Here is an 18,917-nt window from a genome sequence, read left to right as displayed (position 1 = left end):
ATGGACAAAACAAGAAAATTACGTTTTTGTCGGTGAAATATTGCGTTTATGTATATAGTTGCTATACAATATTTTATTGCATGAAATGTAAAAAAAAAACTAAAATTTTGAAACTTTCAGGTCCTGTATTTTTGTAATTTTTCAATATTTTATTTTAATATCCACATTATTGTGATAAATTACTCGTTTGCTATCTATTTTACTAGATTTTGTTATAAAATTCAACATGTGTCATCATCCCTATTCGCCTCTATTTCAATTCTAAAGTGCCGAAGGAATATCTACAAACGAAAGTGAACCTTAATTACGTAAGTTTAAGGTTCAAAATGTATCAATTGACTGTTTCAAATTCAAAATGTTTATTGCATATCACATTACACATTATTAGGTGGAGCTTATGAGTAGGTGGGTTTACATGTGACACCCTGCAAGGGCACAGCAACATACTTAAGACTAACATGCATATAAATTAACATTGTTAATCATGTTTATCGCTAAAAAATTCATTAATATTATAGTAACATTTGCTCTTGGAGGATATAATCAAACGGAGACGCCATGTCTGTAATTTTCTGTACAAAACAGTCTGCCGATTTTTGCGGGGGAGGGGAACGTCAAATGTATGCGTAACGTAAAAATAGCCATGTCAGATAAACGTCAGTCCATACATTGTGTATGACCGTTGGCCGCCTATTTTCGACAGAGGGGAAAGCCTGTTAATGGCTACTCCGTTTAGTTGTATCCTCCAAGCATTTGCTGGATAAAAATGTTTTCAAGCGTTTATTAAACATCGGCAGTTTTTCAATATTTTTTAGGGAGTTCGGTAGGTGGTTGTATATTTTAATAAGCATATAGTGAGGGCTGGTTTCGTTTCCAGACTGGACACATGCGACATCCTCCCCCAAGTCCCCGGTCTGACGGACCCGCAGGAGGCGGGCAGCGAGTGGGCGCTCTCGGCGCTGCTGGCGCGTTTGTTCAAGGAGTTCAGCGCGCTGTTCTTCGTGCGCTGCGATTACAGCGCCGCGCACGCGTGGGCCATGCGCGCACTGCGTCTGCTTCGGCCTGACACGCCGGCAAAGTAAGTGACACGTTGCGCGAATTGCTCACTAGATGGAGCTGTGCGGTTACCAAATATCAAATATCAACATTTATTCAGCAAATAGGCCACAAGGGCACTTTTACACGTCAATATGGAATTTACATACAGCAAAAAAAAAACACATCAATAATTATAAAATACAACTAAGCCGTAAATATCAAATCAAACTAACATAGAGATGTATAAAGCCTCTAAATGTCGAATTACAAAAAACGCAATAACAATAGTATTGAAAAAAAAACCACAAAGATACAAAAACTATAATCTAAAATTATTTAGAGATGTAAATGTCTCTAAGTGTCATCATAACTAAAAGATTACAATATATAGTAGTTAATCAAATTATCCTTAGAGATGTATAGGGTCTCCAAGAGTCAAAATCCTGTATACCTAATTAAAACATTCATTAAATTAAAGAAAATGATAGTAACAGTAAATAGTAGTTACGGGGGATTTCTACATCGCACTCGAACGTTTTTATAGCGCAGCACAGACAAGACATCCTCCAGACTGAGCATAGTAACGCTACCCCCTCTGCCACAAATATACGGTAGTTTTACTCCATTTTCGAGTCAAAGTGTCTTTTGTGACGTCCGTGTCTTTGAACGGACCAATCACGGCACGGGACTCGCTCACCTCGTCCCCTGCACCCCAGTATTTTTGGCAGCATCGGTTTCATGAAATAATTGCTCGAAACTCCGTCTAGAGTATTCCTAGTCTGTGGAAGTATTACTGCAATGTTCTGCCGCCAGAGTGCAGCACTAGCGCCTCTCGTAAACCATAGAGTAACTTACTGAGCCGTAAACTGTTTTTTGACAAGTCTTCACAAATATGCAAGAGTGATAGAGAGGTTAGATAACAAAATTTTGACTCTCGTTTGCTGTAGACCCTTAGATTGTGACGGATTGTGGAAGTGGCGCCCTGTACGCAGAGTTTCGCGTATTATTCCCTATTGCTCACTGGATGGCGCTGTGCTGATACGGGTGATTTCTACATCGCACTCGGAACGTTTTTATACCGCAGCAACCGTCCCCCGTGGCCAAGTTTCCCATCCCTGAGTTCTGGAGCCTACCGCGAAAACCGAAATTCGCAAATTGCGGTGATCTTTCTCTTTTACTCTCATTAAGACGTAATTAGAGTGACAGAGAAAAACGCCCGCAATTGACGAATTCGATTTTCGCGGTTATAGCCCTGAATAGAAACGGGTTAAGGGGTCTACAGTTATCCATGCTACAAACATGGTTAAATAAACAGCGGCACTTCTTGACTATACGATGTTGAACCTTATTATAACAACAAGCTATTTCTATGTTAATTAACTGTATATTTTTATCCACTCTAATAGTTATAGATTTTATGGTGAACATAAATTTAGATACAGTGGGACCGCGATAACTTGAATCTCAAGGGCTAGACGAATAGGGTCAACGATACGAGTATTGTGTGTTCAAGGAGGGTATTAACTTTGAATGATTTTATTTAATGTACTTATTCCTACTTGATTTATTTTAGAATCGGTCGTTAAATCAGCTTAATGAGGGTTAAACTTAAATGTTTCGTGTTATGGAGGGTTTGATTTAGTTCAGGTAAGAACTTCAATTCTCGATCACGAGGATTTCACATTGTCGGAAGTATTAAATCGCGCAAAAAAGTATCGCCAAAGTATTTGGTAAAATAACAGGTATCACTCACATAATAAGTGTATAACTATGTACTTTCGTTTGCTTGCAGGATCACAATCGAAGTCCTTCGAGCGTGCGGCAAAGCCTGCGTGGTTAAACGACGCTTCGGTCAAGCGGGGCTCCTGGTCCGGCAGGCCGTAGCACTCGCGAGGCAGGCGTTCGGCGCTGCGCACCCGCGCTACGCCGCCGCGCTGCTCGACTACGGCTTCTACCTGCTCAACATCGACTCCATCCCGCACAGTGTCGCCGTGTACGAGGTGTGTATATAGTGACTAGTCCGGCAGGCCGTAGCACTAGCCCGGCAGACCGTAGCACTCGCGAGGCAGGCGTTCGGCGCTGCGCACCCGCGCTACGCCGCCGCGCTGCTCGACTACGGCTTCTACCTGCTCAACATCGACTCCATCCCGCACAGTGTCGCCGTGTACGAGGTGTGTATATAGTGACTAGTCCGGCAGGCCGTAGCACTAGCCCGGCAGACCGTAGCACTCGCGAGGCAGGCGTTCGGCGCTGCGCACCCGCGCTACGCCGCCGCGCTGCTCGACTACGGCTTCTACCTGCTCAACATCGACTCCATCCCGCACAGTGTCGCCGTGTACGAGGTGTGTATATAGTGACTAGTCCGGCAGGCCGTAGCACTAGCCCGGCAGACCGTAGCACTCGCGAGGCAGGCGTTCGGCGCTGCGCACCCGCGCTACGCCGCCGCGCTGCTCGACTACGGCTTCTACCTGCTCAACATCGACTCCATCCCGCACAGTGTCGCCGTGTACGAGGTGTGTATATAGTGACTAGTCCGGCAGGCCGTAGCACTAGCCCGGCAGACCGTAGCACTCGCGAGGCAGGCGTTCGGCGCTGCGCACCCGCGCTACGCCGCCGCGCTGCTCGACTACGGCTTCTACCTGCTCAACATCGACTCCATCCCGCACAGTGTCGCCGTGTACGAGGTGTGTATATAGTGACTAGTCCGGCAGGCCGTAGCACTAGCCCGGCAGGCCGTAGCACTCGCGAGGCAGGCGTTCGGCGCTGCGCACCCGCGCTACGCCGCCGCGCTGCTCGACTACGGCTACAAAGTGTCGCCGTGTACGAAGTGTGTATATAGTGACTAGTCCAGCAGGCTGTAGCACTAAATAATACGACAGACGTAGCACTAGCACGGCAGATGTAGCACTCACTTGGCAGGCCGTAGTCCGTAGCACTCGCATGCCAGGCCGTAACACTAGTCAGGTCAACATCGACTCTATTCGACTACATCCCGCACAGCGTGGTCGTGTACGAGGCGTTTATATAATATAATGTTTATAGTGCTGAATTCTTAACCTTAAGCGAATCACCCTAACACTATGATCTGTCGTGGTGAGCCGAGTGATATGAGCGAAGTAATTATTAGGGTTGACTCAACTTGACGTCCCTTTGTGTGCCGACCACAGATAAAATAATTACTTGAATTTTGAAAACCCTAAATAGCCAAAAGTGATACTGCCAGAAGTTAGAAAATATCATGATTCGACCCTGAATCGCTGTCAAACTTCGGTTTTGTAAGTGTCCTTTCTGTACGGTAGTACTAATTACTTATTCTGTGACGGCATTTAACACATTCATTGCCACCCAGCAAAACAAGACATCCGCGCCAGGCCACAAAATTTTCATCATATAAAGCTGTAGTACCACGATCCCGACTATCGGGTCGTCCGGCCTGGGAACGCAATCATAACCCATAGTCGGGTTTTCGGCACTGTATGTGTTAAAAAACAAATAAAATATATAATGTTCTAGGAGGCACTGGCAACACTACGCCGCGTGTTCGGCCGGAGCAGCCTTCACGTGGCCACAGCTCAAGAGGACCTGGCATACGCACTATACGTGCTGGAATACTCCTCCGGCCGCTTCTACAAGGCGCGCGACCATGCTGAGCGCGCCATCCGTATTATAGAGGTGAGAAACTATATATCTACCATATAACTGAAGACTGATGAGAGTTTATTATGATTGATTAGTAAAAAAAACCGGCCAAGTGCGAGTCGGACTCGCGCACGGAGGGTACCGCACCATCAACAAAAAATAGAGCAAAACAAGCAAAAAAACGGTCACCCATCCAAGTACTGACCCCGCCCGACGTTGCTTAACTTCGGTCAAAAATCACGTTTGTTGTATGGGAGCCCCACTTAAATCTTTATTTTATTCTGTTTTTAGTATTTGTTGTTATAGCGGCAACAGAAATACATCATCTGTGAAAATTTCAACTGTCTAGCTATCACGGTTCGTGAGATACAGCCTGGTGACAGACGGACGGACGGACGGACGGATGGATGGACGGACAGCGGAGCCTTAGTAATAGGGTCCCGTTTTTACCCTTAGGGTACGGAACCCTAAAAATAGAATATAACACTGCTTCCGCTCAACTACGTCACCAATCATCTATCGTCAGGGCCGGATTTCCGCCTAGACCCAAAAGTCCGGCCCTAGGGCCCCAGGCAACCTAGCAATGGTTTTGAGATGGAGAAGGGGTCCCCAAATACCAAGGGTCCTAGGTCTCTAAATCCGGGCTTGTCTATCGTCTCTTAGTTAAGTGGTGCTGTGGTAGAATTGTAGTATCAGAAAAACGTAAAACTGATTATGTAATGTTGATGTGACTGACTTTACAATCCCTGTGTCAACTTTTATTCAATAATGTGAATGCATCTGTAAAAGTGCGTCCAAACTTGGTGTACACGCCATGCCAGATTTACCCCTTTACTCATGAAACCTAGCAACCTCTTACAATCTGTTAAATTTGACTCGGTTTCAATTTGATTTAGGGTCGGTTGCACCAAGCCGTCTGTCACCGTTAAAGCGTTCGCAAAATTTTATTCTCTGGGAAGTTTCATAGTTCTATGCTGCGTGACGTTGATTAGTATGTTAATTGTGGTTGGTGCAACTGGCCCTTAAGCTTTGGATTCCTCCGAAAACGGTGCCGTCATATTACGGCCGCTATATAGCGTTGACTGACGTCACTAGAACGTTGTCTATGTAAACAAGATGGCGCGGTTTCCTAGACGGCGTTACGTTACGTTGATTGTCAACGTAACGTAAGATGACGGCCGTCATGACCTTGTCGATAGTTTCGTGAACGTTTTATTAGATAGCGGTGACGCCATTTTGAATAAATGACACGAGATTTGAATAAATGATTCCGTACTAAGATTATTTTCCTCTTCTGATGATATTTCATCCTCCAAGTAAATTATAGATGATCAAGCAAATCTTGTCAGTAGGAAAAGGCGCGAAATTCAAATTTTCTATGGGACGTTATCCCATCGCGCATTCAAATTTTCTATGGGACGTTATCACATTTTTCAAATTTGCCGCTTTGACCTTGGTGGATGACGGTGTGTTATGACGCCGTGGTACTTTCCACATGTCGCCACCGTAAAGACGGCCGTCTTTTGCAGCCGCTATGTGACGGCCGTCATATGACGGCACCGTTTTCGGAGGAATCCAAAGCTTTAGTTTGTTAGATTTGTCAAACGTTTATTAACGTAAGTAATTTTGATCGCAGCTGATGGACCTTTTGTTGTGTTCCCCAGACCCTGGTGCCCACGGACCACCTGCTGCTGGCGTCCGCCAAGCGCGTGAAGGCGCTCATCCTCGAGGAGATCGCGCTCGACACGCCCGCGCCGCACCAGGAGATGCGCGGACAGAACGGTACACTTTGTAGCTTTCTAATAGACCCCGAAGGCTAATCCTATTGTCTATTGTTAAGAAAAACCGCTCGTGCCACGTGCCACAACCACCGGCATAAAAAATCGATACTTCGGTTACTGAGTGCCGGCGAGTCGAACGCTACAGAACCAGTCTAAAATGTGTCATCGAGATGCGTAACAGAGGCGCGTTATCGGAGAGCGCACCTACACTGGTTTTTTGAGCGTTGGACTAGCCCGCGCTCAGGTGCCAAATAGAATAATTAGGACCCTTTTTTGCAGGTAAGTAGCACGTGCGGTTTTACTGAACAATAGACAATAGGATAAGCCTTCGGGGTCTACTAGAAAGCTACAAACTATACCGGCGATACTCTATAATTTGCTATTTAATTCAATTCAATTCAATATATTTTATTTCGGACCGTGTCCATAGTGTTAGTGTACATTCCCTTAATCTTATGTTAGTGAGACTTATACTAAATTACCTATAATAAATTATAAACTACGCCTCTGGACCCCATATGTACATCGTCCCAGAAGGCACAAGCAGGCGATTCTAGCACTAGGCGCAAGAGGCTGTTGGAACTGTCACGCACGCGACGCATCAGGGAGGCCGTTCTATTGCGTATGATCCACTGACAATCCAACCTCTAGACTGAGCTTAGGCCAAATCTTTCATGAAACCGATGCTGCCAAAAATACGGGGGTGCGGGGGGACGAGGTGAGCGAATCCCGTGCCGTGATTGGTCCGTTCAAAGACACGGACCAATCACGGCACGGGATTGACTCGAAGATGGAGTAACGCTACCGTATGTGTGACAGAGGGGGTAGCGCGACTATGCTATGTCTAGAGGTTGGATTGTCTGTGGTATGATCGCACCGAAACAGTCAGGGCGCGCCTCCGCGAACATACTTGACGCGCTGCAAAAACAAGGCAGTCCCAACAGCATCCTGAACCCATTGTTGTACTGGACGCGCAGGGCATTGAAGGCTCTTTTAGTACCCTAGGGCTCTTTAAGCCCCTTTGCGGGTATTTATTATACTTGATAAGATAAGATAAGATAAAAGATAGTTTATTCAAGTAGGCATAATTACAATGCGCTTATGAACGTCAAATAAAGCTAGGTAAACCGGCTCCAACCCTATACCTCTGCCCCCGAGAAGATTTAAATCCCCCCTCAATTGGAGGAGGGTATCCCATTATGGGACCGGCAACAAACTCGGCGGGACACATCTTTTCAAAAATAATTACATCTTATAATTAACATGCATTACGAGAAAATAAGGAAAACAAAATACAATTTAAATCACTATAGAATTCATGCAATTATACACATAAGGTGTAATAGAAATTTGATTTAGAAAATATACATATGTACATGTGTACATGGAACATGTATGAGATTACACTAAAGACACCTTCTTTCAAAATAAAACAAAAAACTGCCACCTAACCACTAAAACAGGCACCTGCCGCGATAGCAGAGGACGCTGGTTCGATTCCAGCCCGGGGCACTGCAGGCCTTGGTCACTTTTTCTTAGTATATGACATTTTTAAAAGTTTTTAATACAAAAACTGTTGAAATCTGTTCACATGATAAATAATCATCCCTGAAAAACCAACGTACAGTAACGTTAAGTTAAATAGTTTTAAGTTTATAAAATATATGTATTGTATGTCATGCTTTGTTGCCTGATTTAAATTTAAAACAAGTAATATTCACATTGTGTTATTTATTTTTATAGAACCATCGCTATTAGAAGAATCAGAGGCACTACACAAAGCGGCGCTACAGCTGTCCATGATGGCGTTCGGAGAGAAGAACGTACAGACAGCCAAACACTACGGTAACCTCGGCAGACTGTACCAGAGCATGCACAAGTTCCAGGCGAGTATTGTTTATGTAACGGCAGTACAGTCGAACACCGCACAAGGCGGAGCTACAGCTCGCCATGATGGCGTTCGGAGAGAAGAACGTACAGACAGCCAAGCACTACGGCAACCTCGGCAGACTGTACCAGAGCATGCACAAGTTCCAGGCGAGTATTGTTTATGTAACGGCAGTACAGTCGAACACCGCACAAGGCGGCGCTACAGCTGTCCATGATGGCGTTCGGAGAGAAGAACGTACAGACAGCCAAGCACAACGGCAACCTCGGACGACTGTACCAGAGCATGCACAAGTTCCAGGCGAGTATTGTTATCAACGAACTAGAATAACAGCCTCCTGAGACCCCGACGCAGTTGGTTTGTTGTTGAATTTGGAACCTTTTGTTAATAAAAGAAAGTTCAGAATAGATTGTGGAATATGTACAAAACATTGTAGCGGGGGTCTCAGGAGGATAGAAATCTGATTAGATATAAAAAAAACGTGTATTGTGCCGCGAGCGATTCATCTGCGCGCAATTTGACAACGTCAAATATTTTAATGCGGCGCATGAGGTTTGTCCATAGACTAGGAATCCTCTAGACTAAGACTACTTTAGAGCAATTATTTCATGAAACCGATGCTGCCAAAAATACGGGGGTGCGGGGGGACGAAGTGAGCGAATCCCGTGCCGTGATTGGTCCGTTCAAAGACACGGACCAATCACGGCACGGGATTGACTCGAAGATGGAGTAAAACTACCGTATGAGTGGCAGAGGGGGGTAGCGTTACTATGCTCAGTCTAGAGGATGTCTTGTCTGTAGGTTTCTCATAAAGTATTAATAACAAAACTTCCGTGAGACAAAGACATAGTAAATATATTAAAAACTCGACGTTTCGGCGTTTTTCGACTTAAAATACGTGAGTGACCCGTTTTTAATATATTTACTAAGTATTTTATTTCAGGGCCGATACAGACAACTGCAATTTGTATGGAAACTGTGCACTGTGCAGTCGGCGTGCGGTTCTCATATAAATTGCAGTCGGGTTGCAGTCCGTCTGTACCGGCCCTTAGCCGAACTTTGAAAAGAAAACTGACTTATCCTAGTCCTTACAAAGTTACGGTTATATGAGTTAATTATTTAAGTAACACATTGATTCTTTGTTAATAGTCGTTTTCCTCTACAAAGCGGGAAACAGCTACGAGCGTAGCGCTACAAAAACGTTGACAGTGAATGTGAATGTATTTTTCCTTTACAGGACGCAGAAACGATGCACCTGAAAGCCATCGCGATTAAAGAGGAGCTCCTAGGGGCCGAAGATTATGAGGTGGGGCTCAGCATCGGCCACCTCGCCTCGCTCTACAACTACCACATGCAGCAGCATAGAGCGGCTGAGGCGCTCTACCTGCGCTCCATCGCCATCAGTAAGTTAACAAACGGAGCGACAGCTGACGTTCACGACGCATCTCTGTACTCCCTTAACCACTAATATTAAAGAGGAGCTCCTAGGGGCCTAAGACTATGAGGTGGGGCTCAGCATCGGCCACCTCGCCTCGCTCTACAACTACCACATGCAGCAGCATAGAGCGGCTGAGGCGCTCTACCTGCGCTCCATCGCCATCAGTAAGTTAACAAACGGAGCGACAGCTGACGTTCACGACGCATCTCTGTACTCCCTTAACCACTAATATTAAAGAGGAGCTCCTAGGGGCCTAAGACTATGAGGTGGGGCTCAGCATCGGCCACCTCGCCTCGCTCTACAACTACCACATGCAGCAGCACAGGGCGGCGGAGGCGCTCTACCTGCGCTCCATCGCCATCAGTGAGTTAATAAACGGAGCGACAGCTGACGTTCACGACGCAGCTTTGTATTCCCTTAACCACTATTACGAATTGATATTAAGCGTATAGTGAAACTGCAATTTCAGGGTCAATGTGGCTAATTCCGTCATAGAGACTATTCCGTCTACCAGCGTCTTTCTCGAACAACGAACAAAATTGATAATTTCATCGACAATGCAGCTATGGGGAATGTAGATAGGATGCGTGACGTATCGCCATCAGTAAGTTAAGCAGCGGAGCGACAGCTGACGTTCACGACGCATCTCTGTACTCCCTTAACCACTAATATTAAAGAGGAGCTCCTAGGGGCCTAAGACTACGAGGTGGGGCTCAGCATCGGCCACCTCGCCTCGCTCTACAACTACCACATGCAGCAGCACAGGGCGGCGGAGGCGCTCTACCTGCGCTCCATCGCCATCAGTAAGTTAGCCAACGGAGCGACAGCTGACGTTCACGACGCATCTTTGTACTCCCTTAGGCTAAGGTCTCCTATAAACGCCATCGGCCGCTTACAGCGTCTGCGTCATAATACTTACTATAGAGATGTATTGGTGTGGTCTCTTTCACGTTAGCGTCTTTTTTGGTCAGGAACGCTGACGCTAACGTCAGACGCCGCGTATAGCATAAAATAGAAGACCAAGGCCTTAACCACTAATATCTGGGTGGCCGAGCTCCGCTCGGAAAACATATAAAAACTCGAAAATGCGCGTTTTCCCAGAGATAAGACCTAGCTAGATCGATTTTTCGCCCCCAAAAACCCCCGTATAGCAAATTTCATCGAAATCGTTAGAGCCGTTTTCGAGATCCCCGAAATATATAAATAAACAAGAATTGCTCGTTTAAAGGTATAAGATTACCAATTAATAAGCGTGTAGTGGAACTGCAATTTCAAGGTCAATGTGGCTAATTCCGTCATAGGAACTATTCCGTCTTTCTCGAACAACGAACAAAATTGATAATTTCATCGACAATGCAGCGATTGCTTTTAGTTTTAGCAATCAAAAGCAGATGGTTTTTTTCCTACGATTGAAAATCAAAGAAATATACGCTCGTGGACGGAATAGTCCCTATGACGGAGTTAGCCACATTGACCTTACTTAATTTATCACATGGCTAGTAGCTACGCTTCACATCACAAGACTTTATGTTTTTACCTACTACATATTTACGTTGTTTTTCTTTTTCAGGTCTAAAGCTGTTCGGGTCCCGTTATTCCGGCCTCGAGTACGACTACCGCGGCCTCGTGCACGTGTTCACGCAGCTCAAGCGGCACGACCGTGCCAACCACTACTCGGCCCTACTACAACACTGGCACGGTCAGTACATCCCTCTCCCACGCACAGTGACCGAGCGAGACGGAGCCACTCCCCCGACTACCGCGGCCTCGTGCACGTGTTCACGCAGCTCAAGCGGCACGACCGCGCCAACCACTACTCGGCCCTACTACAACACTGGCACGGTCAGTACATCCCTCTCCCACGCACAGTGACCGAGCGAGACGGAGCCACTCCCCCGACTACCGCGGCCTCGTGCACGTGTTCACGCAGCTCAAGCGGCACGACCGCGCCAACCACTACTCGGCCCTACTACAACACTGGCACGGTCAGTACATCCCTCTCCCACGCACAGTGACCGAGCGAGACGGAGCCACTCCCCCGACTACCGCGGCCTCGTGCACGTGTTCACGCAGCTCAAGCGGCACGACCGCGCCAACCACTACTCGGCTCTACTACAACACTGGCACGGTCAGTACATCCCTCTCCCACGCACAGTGACCGAGCGAGACGGAGCCACTCCCCCGACTACCGCGGCCTCGTGCACGTGTTCACGCAGCTCAAGCGGCACGACCGCGCCAACCACTACTCGGCTCTACTACAACACTGGCACGGTCAGTACATCCCTCTCCCACGCACAGTGACCGAGCGAGACGGAGCCACTCCCCCGACTACCGCGGCCTCGTGCACGTGTTCACGCAGCTCAAGCGGCACGACCGCGCCAACCACTACTCGGCTCTACTACAACACTGGCACGGTCAGTACATCCCTCTCCCACGCACAGTGACCGAGCGAGACGGAGCCACTCCCCCGACTACCGCGGCCTCGTGCACGTGTTCACGCAGCTCAAGCGGCACGACCGCGCCAACCACTACTCGGCTCTACTACAACACTGGCACGGTCAGTACATCCCTCTCCCACGCACAGTGACCGAGCGAGACGGAGCCACTCCCCCGACTACCGCGGCCTCGTCCACGTGTTCACGCAGCTCAAGCGGCACGACCGCGCCAACCACTACAACACTGGCACGGTCAGTACATTACATGTATCCCTAGTACCTACAACTAGTTAGTTACTCAAAAGTTCAAAATAGATTTTGGAATATGTACAAAAAATCGTACGCAGGATATATGCAATCCTAATAAAAACTTCGTTAGCGCGATGTAGAAATCGCGGTACAGTTCTATCTAGCGTGATATTTGACAAACTATACTGGGTCAACCAAATCTTGTCAGTAAATAGGAACAAAAAAACTATACTCTCCTTTTCTTTTGGGTGCTAGTACTAGTGTAAGACAAAGATAGTATGATTCTCTCTGTCTGTTTGAAATCAAACAGACCTTTGACACACTATACTTCACACGAGTCTAGCACCGCGCCAACCACTACTCGGCTCTACTTCTACTACAACATTGGCACGGTCAGTACATGAACATGCTGTACATCTAGATCCCAATAAAAATGTAATTAGCGCAATGTAGGAATCGCCGCGCTCGGTACAGCGCCATCTAAACCTAACAATTGGAAACATTGGAGTAATTGTATGACCCATGTATGAATGGGAAACGACGACGTGGTCGACGATGAATGACTTTATGTAATGGGTGCAGCTTTTTTGTAAAGGCCGGTGAACCGAATTTATAAACATTTTAAAGTATGTATGTATGTATAAACTCTTTATTGTACAAAACGCAAAACACAAATTTATGGCACATGATAGACAGTACAAAGGCGAACTTATCCCTTTAAGGGATTTCTTCCAGTTAACCTTTGAGTAGATGATAATTGATGAAGAACGGTAGACAAATATAGCACTGAGTACAATAGACTAGAGGAAAGTCAATAAAATTATAAAAGAGGGCGAAAATAAATAATATAAGATAAAAATTAGAAGTACCAATATAACAAATATATAGAATACCTACGTTATATATAAAGTCTGTGCAACCGGATTTTCGTCTAGCATTGCTCCGATACAAGTGATAGTTAGTATAGCCTGACCAGTAATATATGATAATTGTCAAGAGGGCGCTGTTATTCTCATGTATAGGGTGACAATTCAGTGTAGTATGAAAAAATTAGTTCCAGTGAAATTCCGCAGCATGGCGCACCCTCAATAGATCCTGGTTCACCTATAACAATTTATATTTTTATGCAGAACTACGGGAGCAGTCCAAAACAGAACAGCAGCCGGACTTGGGCGCAGAGCAAGTTCTGCCGCTAGACGAGCTTCAAGCCAAGCTGTACGCGCCAAACGACTGAGCGCCTCGCTCCGCTCGCGGTCCCCTCCCAGCCCTCACCCCAGGCGGCTAAACAGCAGCTAAGTCACGCCAGCCCTAGTAGCACGGACGCATTTTTATCATTTATCACCATACCTGTCACGTTCTAACAAGTATGTAAGTGCGAAAGTGACGGGCTTAGTGATAGTGGATAAAAATGGAACCGTGCTGAGCCCGCAGGACGCGTTTTAGCAAAAATATTGCAATTTATTTTGACAAAGAATTTATATAGATTGAGCTGTTTTTGCGTTACTTTTTAGCCACAAGCAAAGATAAAATAATCGTAAAATCTAAGACAATTTCGTGCTACTAATTGGACAGCTAAACGAGATGGCGCTGTACAGCTCCATACATTTTGTGGTAACTCTGATTGTCAAAAGATGACGCTTGACAATTCAGTGAGCGCAAAACATATGGCGCAGTACAGCGCCATATGTTTTGGATGTCAAACTAAGGGATACGTTGTTTTCTTAGACTTTACCTCTCTATTACAATCAATTATCTTTAGCCAAAAGGCAGAAAGTAGGTTATTTTGATGCTGATTTGTTTAGGTCGTCAGTTAAGGCGTGATGTACCGAAGTTTCGGTGCATGAATCAAAATTTCGGTACATAATGCCAAGCCCGCGAACTGTATAGTCGCGATTCGATGTCTATTAGTGAAATTATATTAGTTTAGACGTAGACCACTGACTAAAGTATTTCTTCAACGTGGAGTCTTTGTGTATGTCAGACACTGCCAACTCAAGTTTATATTTAGTTACTTGAGATGAAAGTTTATGTTAAATTATCATTATATCTGGATATGTGGCACACTTTGCATAATGTAACTTTATTGTATGAAGTACGTACTAGCATAGAGAAAAAAATACATAGAGTGCTCACTCCATACATCAGTTTTAGTACCAAAAAGACTATTAGCATCTAGCATCGAGTAGCGGAACTATCAGTACTGCTACTTGACAATAGATGTCGCCACCGACCGGAAAGTCTTATGCTGTTGAGATAAGACTTTCCGGTCGGTGCTACATCTGTTGTCAAGTAGCAGTACTGATAGTTCCGCTACTCGACGCTAGATGTAGACACTGAAATTAATAGTCTGAACTGATGTACGGAGTGAGCACTCTATGTATTTTTTTCTCTATGGTACTAGGTATATAAATAAGAAACTTTGTATCTAAATATTACTTCAGGCAAAGAGTTACAAATTTCCGTAGAAAGCGACTTACACCATAGCTCAGTGGATTTGGGCGCTTTCTGCATTGATAAAAAAAAGGATTTGGTTGTTTTCTGCATAACTACGGAATTAATATTAAAAGAGGTATAAAATCTAATAAATTCGTGCCTCGAATAAGACAGTTTAGTAGATGTTGTACGGTCCCGTACATTCTGCAGTAGTTTTGGCTGTCAAAATTGAAACATCAAAACATTGAAATATCAAATCATATGGCGCCGTATAGCACCATTTAGTTCAGCTGTCAAACTCGGGAGCACGTTTTTTTTCCTCAGACCAACCTCTTCAACTCTTTGCTTCCATGCAGGCAATAATTGTTTAAAATTTGGCAGTGTCAGACAAATATATTGACATTTGTTATCTCGGAACTGTAAAATATTTGAACTGTGAAATGTTGACGAAAATCTTCAGAACTATCGCTATACCTACTAGTTTTCACTGTAGTACCATATGACGTTTATAAAAGTATAAATACGAATTATAAAATATATGAATACAGCCTTTCAGCACAATACATGTCCAGTATTTATAAGGAGTTATTGTTATACGTACAGTCAGCAGGAGAAGTTGCTAAGCGGGCGAGGTGTTCAAATTTACCTTGACACGCTCTTATTCTCTTAACAATAAAGTCGCGTCAAGATCATATTGAACACCTCGCCCGCTTAGTAACTATTGCTGCTGACTGTAATAGCAGTGGAAAGGTACAGTTCGATTTATTAGAGTAACACTCGTGTTACATCTCGATTTGTGACGTTTTCAACCACATTGTTGGTTGTCGATAAGGTAGATTTCAAACTGAATTTATATGGAAATAACGCCTTATTGACAACCGACAAAAAAAGTACCCTTTTTGTTGAGAATGGCACATTTGTACTAATCTAACAATATTTTATAACCACTGCGCTCTTGTGAATCGATGTGTACCTAAAAGTCAAACAAGCACAAAATTGGCCATTTCTGAATAGGCAACCTGAACCTTGCTGTGATAACTACAAGGTTCAAATTGAAATAATTACATTTGTTTGAAAGCTTGCTGGTACTCGGATGGCTATTTGTCATGATTTCGGATTGAGCTAGCTTTAGCGCTCGATGAGTTGTCTCTGTATGTTTTATTGGAATAGACAAGGATGGATATAATGAAACTGACTATGCGCTTGCTGTTAAGCTTTGGTTTCCTCCGATAGCGGTGCTGTCATATAGCGGCCGTCTCCATACAAATACTACGACATCCATATTTTGCCATATTATTTAGTATGGAGACGGCCGCTATATGACGGCACCGCTATCCTAGGAAAACCGATCTTTAGTGAGTTTCGAGGTCGAGAGAGCAGCTAAAGAAAAAATGGTAATGTCTGTTTTCAGCTGAGACTTGATCACTTTTGTGACTGATACAGACGGTAAAGTATATATACGCCTGTTTACTCGTACGTGTCATAGCCATAAGAGTTTTTTTATCTTTGGTATAGTAATCTTATCAGCGGGCGATATAGATACAGGGTTATTTTTGGACCGTTAGCCATATTGTGCGAGGTGTTTAGGTACGCCATACTGAACAACTTTTTCTATGGGTCCAACTCCGAAATCACAAAAAATTTTTTGGCCGTTTCATACATTTTGGTCGAATGGATGTCGACGTTTTCTATGGGAAGGACGTTCTAATTTTTTTTTTTGGGATTACGGGGTTGGTCCCATACAAAAAGTTGTTCAGTATGACCTACCTAATCACCTCGCACAATATGGCTAATGGTCCAAAAATGACCCTGTAACTGTATATCCTTATACAGTACGAACACGCTACGCACTGCCATTTACCGAGGCGTTCCCGCCATTTTAGTCAAAGCGCTTTACGCTTGACCCTTGCGCTTTCATACTGTCTCTTTTTAACTCGTAAGTGCATCTCTCTCGGCCCGCCACATTGCTCGCGACAGAGGAATTTGATGTAACGGCGACTGTTAAGAGCTTAATGTTGTTATGTTCCTCATTTTAAGTGATTTGTCTTATATTAAAAATGTATACTCTATGTAAAATCTAGAATATAGTTATTTTTCGTTGTTTTAGAGCTTATTTTTTACTAGTTTTAGCGAATTTACTGTATGACGAGAAAATTTATTGAAAAAAGTGTATATAATATTTATCTTGTTTTATTTCTTACCGATTACTACTAAAGCTTTGGTTTCCTACGAGAGCGGAGCCGCCATATAGCGGCCGTCTCCATACAAATACTACGACATCCATATTTAGCCGTATTATTTAGTATAGGGACGGCCGCTATATGACGGCACCGCTCTCGGAGGAAACCAAAGCTTAACCTAAAGCTTTGGTTTCCTTCGATAGCGTAGCGGTGCCGTCATATAGCGGCCGTCTCCATACAAATACTACGACATCCATATTTAGCCGTATTATTTAGTATGGAGACGGCCACTACATGACGGCACAGCTATCCTAGAAAAACCGATCTTAACAGTACCTACCTAATTTTATGGGATTTCTTTAGTTTAGATCTTATAAGGTAGAAACAGCATGTCGAACAATAAAAGGATTGGTTTTGGGTTTAAAATCAAGTAAAATAACAGGTATACATACAATTAAAATGTATTCGAGGTGAAATAATAGATTAACTATATCTAGTAACTCCACAAACAAGGATGGAATGCGTAAAACAATAAAATTTATCATTACAACAACAATATATGTATATCAATTAATACTATAATTTGAGTAATACATACAACAATTCCAAGGCACTGCTTTCTAGTTTGTCGTTCAGGTCCTACATACCTACAAGGTACAGCAAGTGTAAAAATATGGGTGCATACAACTTACACAAAAATATGTCCCATTACATAGTTCTTAATTCGCTGACATAAGAGCTGCGGTACAGATTTTCGAGTGTAAGGAGTGCACCCATATTTTTACACTTTCGAGATTCGATACAGATAGTAATAAATTGTTAATATATGTATTATACATTCATTACATTTAGCGCGTCACGAAGACTAAAGCGATTTTATAAAAAAACTGGATCCAAGAAAAACAAAGTAATACGTTCCAATTTAAAATTAAGTATGTGATATCCAATCATTCAGTACAAAATCATCTTTATACATATAAATAAGCGGGTCGTTTACACACAAATTATTGCTTAAAGCTTTGGTTTCCTCCGATAGCGGTGCCGTCATATAGCGGCCGTCTCCATACAAATACTACGACATCCACATTTAGCCGTATTATTTAGTATGGAGACGGCCGCTATATGACGGCACCGCTATCCTAGGAAAACCGATCTTAACTGAGCACAATCATCGTTGAGAATTGAGGGTATGAAAAATAATGAGAATTAGGCCTAGATAACGGTAAAAAACTTCGGCAATAAATCTTAAACCTTAAATAAATACAACAGTGTATCTTATCTAGTATCTGCTCATTCGACATATGCATTGTGATCTTAATGTTTAACTGCAAAATGCAGATGAGAAATCTACATTTAGTTTTACCTTTTTAGTAAACTTTTAACTTGTATTTTTTTACAACTCAATTGTTTTATAAAGTTAACAGCTTGGTTTTAATTGGCATTGCTGCTATAAATTTCGAGATTCTATTTTATTTTGGGTCTCAAGAGGCCAAAACGCAATTGTTTTACTAGTTTTTGATTTGGATACAAAACAAACTATTTTAATTTTTTTGGAAAATGTTATAATTTCAACGCGTTATTTCTAAATTCAAATATTACGGCGTGTACCTATAGGTCTGTTACAACCAGAGGTGTGTCGCTTATTGAAATTCAAATACAACTAGTGAATCTTAACCTTTTCGACGCCGTGTCAAACACAAAAGCTGTCACTCAGACGCCACGTCATCGAAATGTCAAAACCGAAATTGAACTTTATGTATTATGCACGTAGGTCGATGTTACTCTGTTACCGATTAATCAGTCTTTGGCGTTGAACCTACGGTGCGGATATATCGG

The 18,917-nt window shown here is 43.8% G+C and overlaps 1 protein-coding gene across 1 annotated transcript in view; it reads left to right on the top strand.

The window, feature by feature from the left end:
• Positions 1 to 13,750, top strand: part of LOC134653174 (amyloid protein-binding protein 2) — an 82,093-nt gene extending 68,343 nt beyond the window's left edge. Inside the window, exons 6-13 of the mRNA XM_063508522.1 lie at positions 878 to 1,078; positions 2,831 to 3,038; positions 4,552 to 4,710; positions 6,342 to 6,459; positions 8,202 to 8,344; positions 9,584 to 9,749; positions 11,355 to 11,483; positions 13,599 to 13,750. Coding sequence (XP_063364592.1) covers positions 878 to 1,078; positions 2,831 to 3,038; positions 4,552 to 4,710; positions 6,342 to 6,459; positions 8,202 to 8,344; positions 9,584 to 9,749; positions 11,355 to 11,483; positions 13,599 to 13,702 — 1,228 coding nt within the window. The 3' untranslated portion in view covers positions 13,703 to 13,750. The remainder of the gene's footprint in view (positions 1 to 877; positions 1,079 to 2,830; positions 3,039 to 4,551; positions 4,711 to 6,341; positions 6,460 to 8,201; positions 8,345 to 9,583; positions 9,750 to 11,354; positions 11,484 to 13,598) is intronic.
• Positions 13,751 to 18,917: the final 5,167 nt, after the last annotated feature.

This window comes from Cydia amplana, chromosome 12 (assembly GCF_948474715.1).
Source record: "Cydia amplana chromosome 12, ilCydAmpl1.1, whole genome shotgun sequence".
Lineage (NCBI taxonomy): Eukaryota > Metazoa > Arthropoda > Insecta > Lepidoptera > Tortricidae > Cydia > Cydia amplana.
This window is presented reverse-complemented; position numbering and strand designations above follow the sequence as displayed.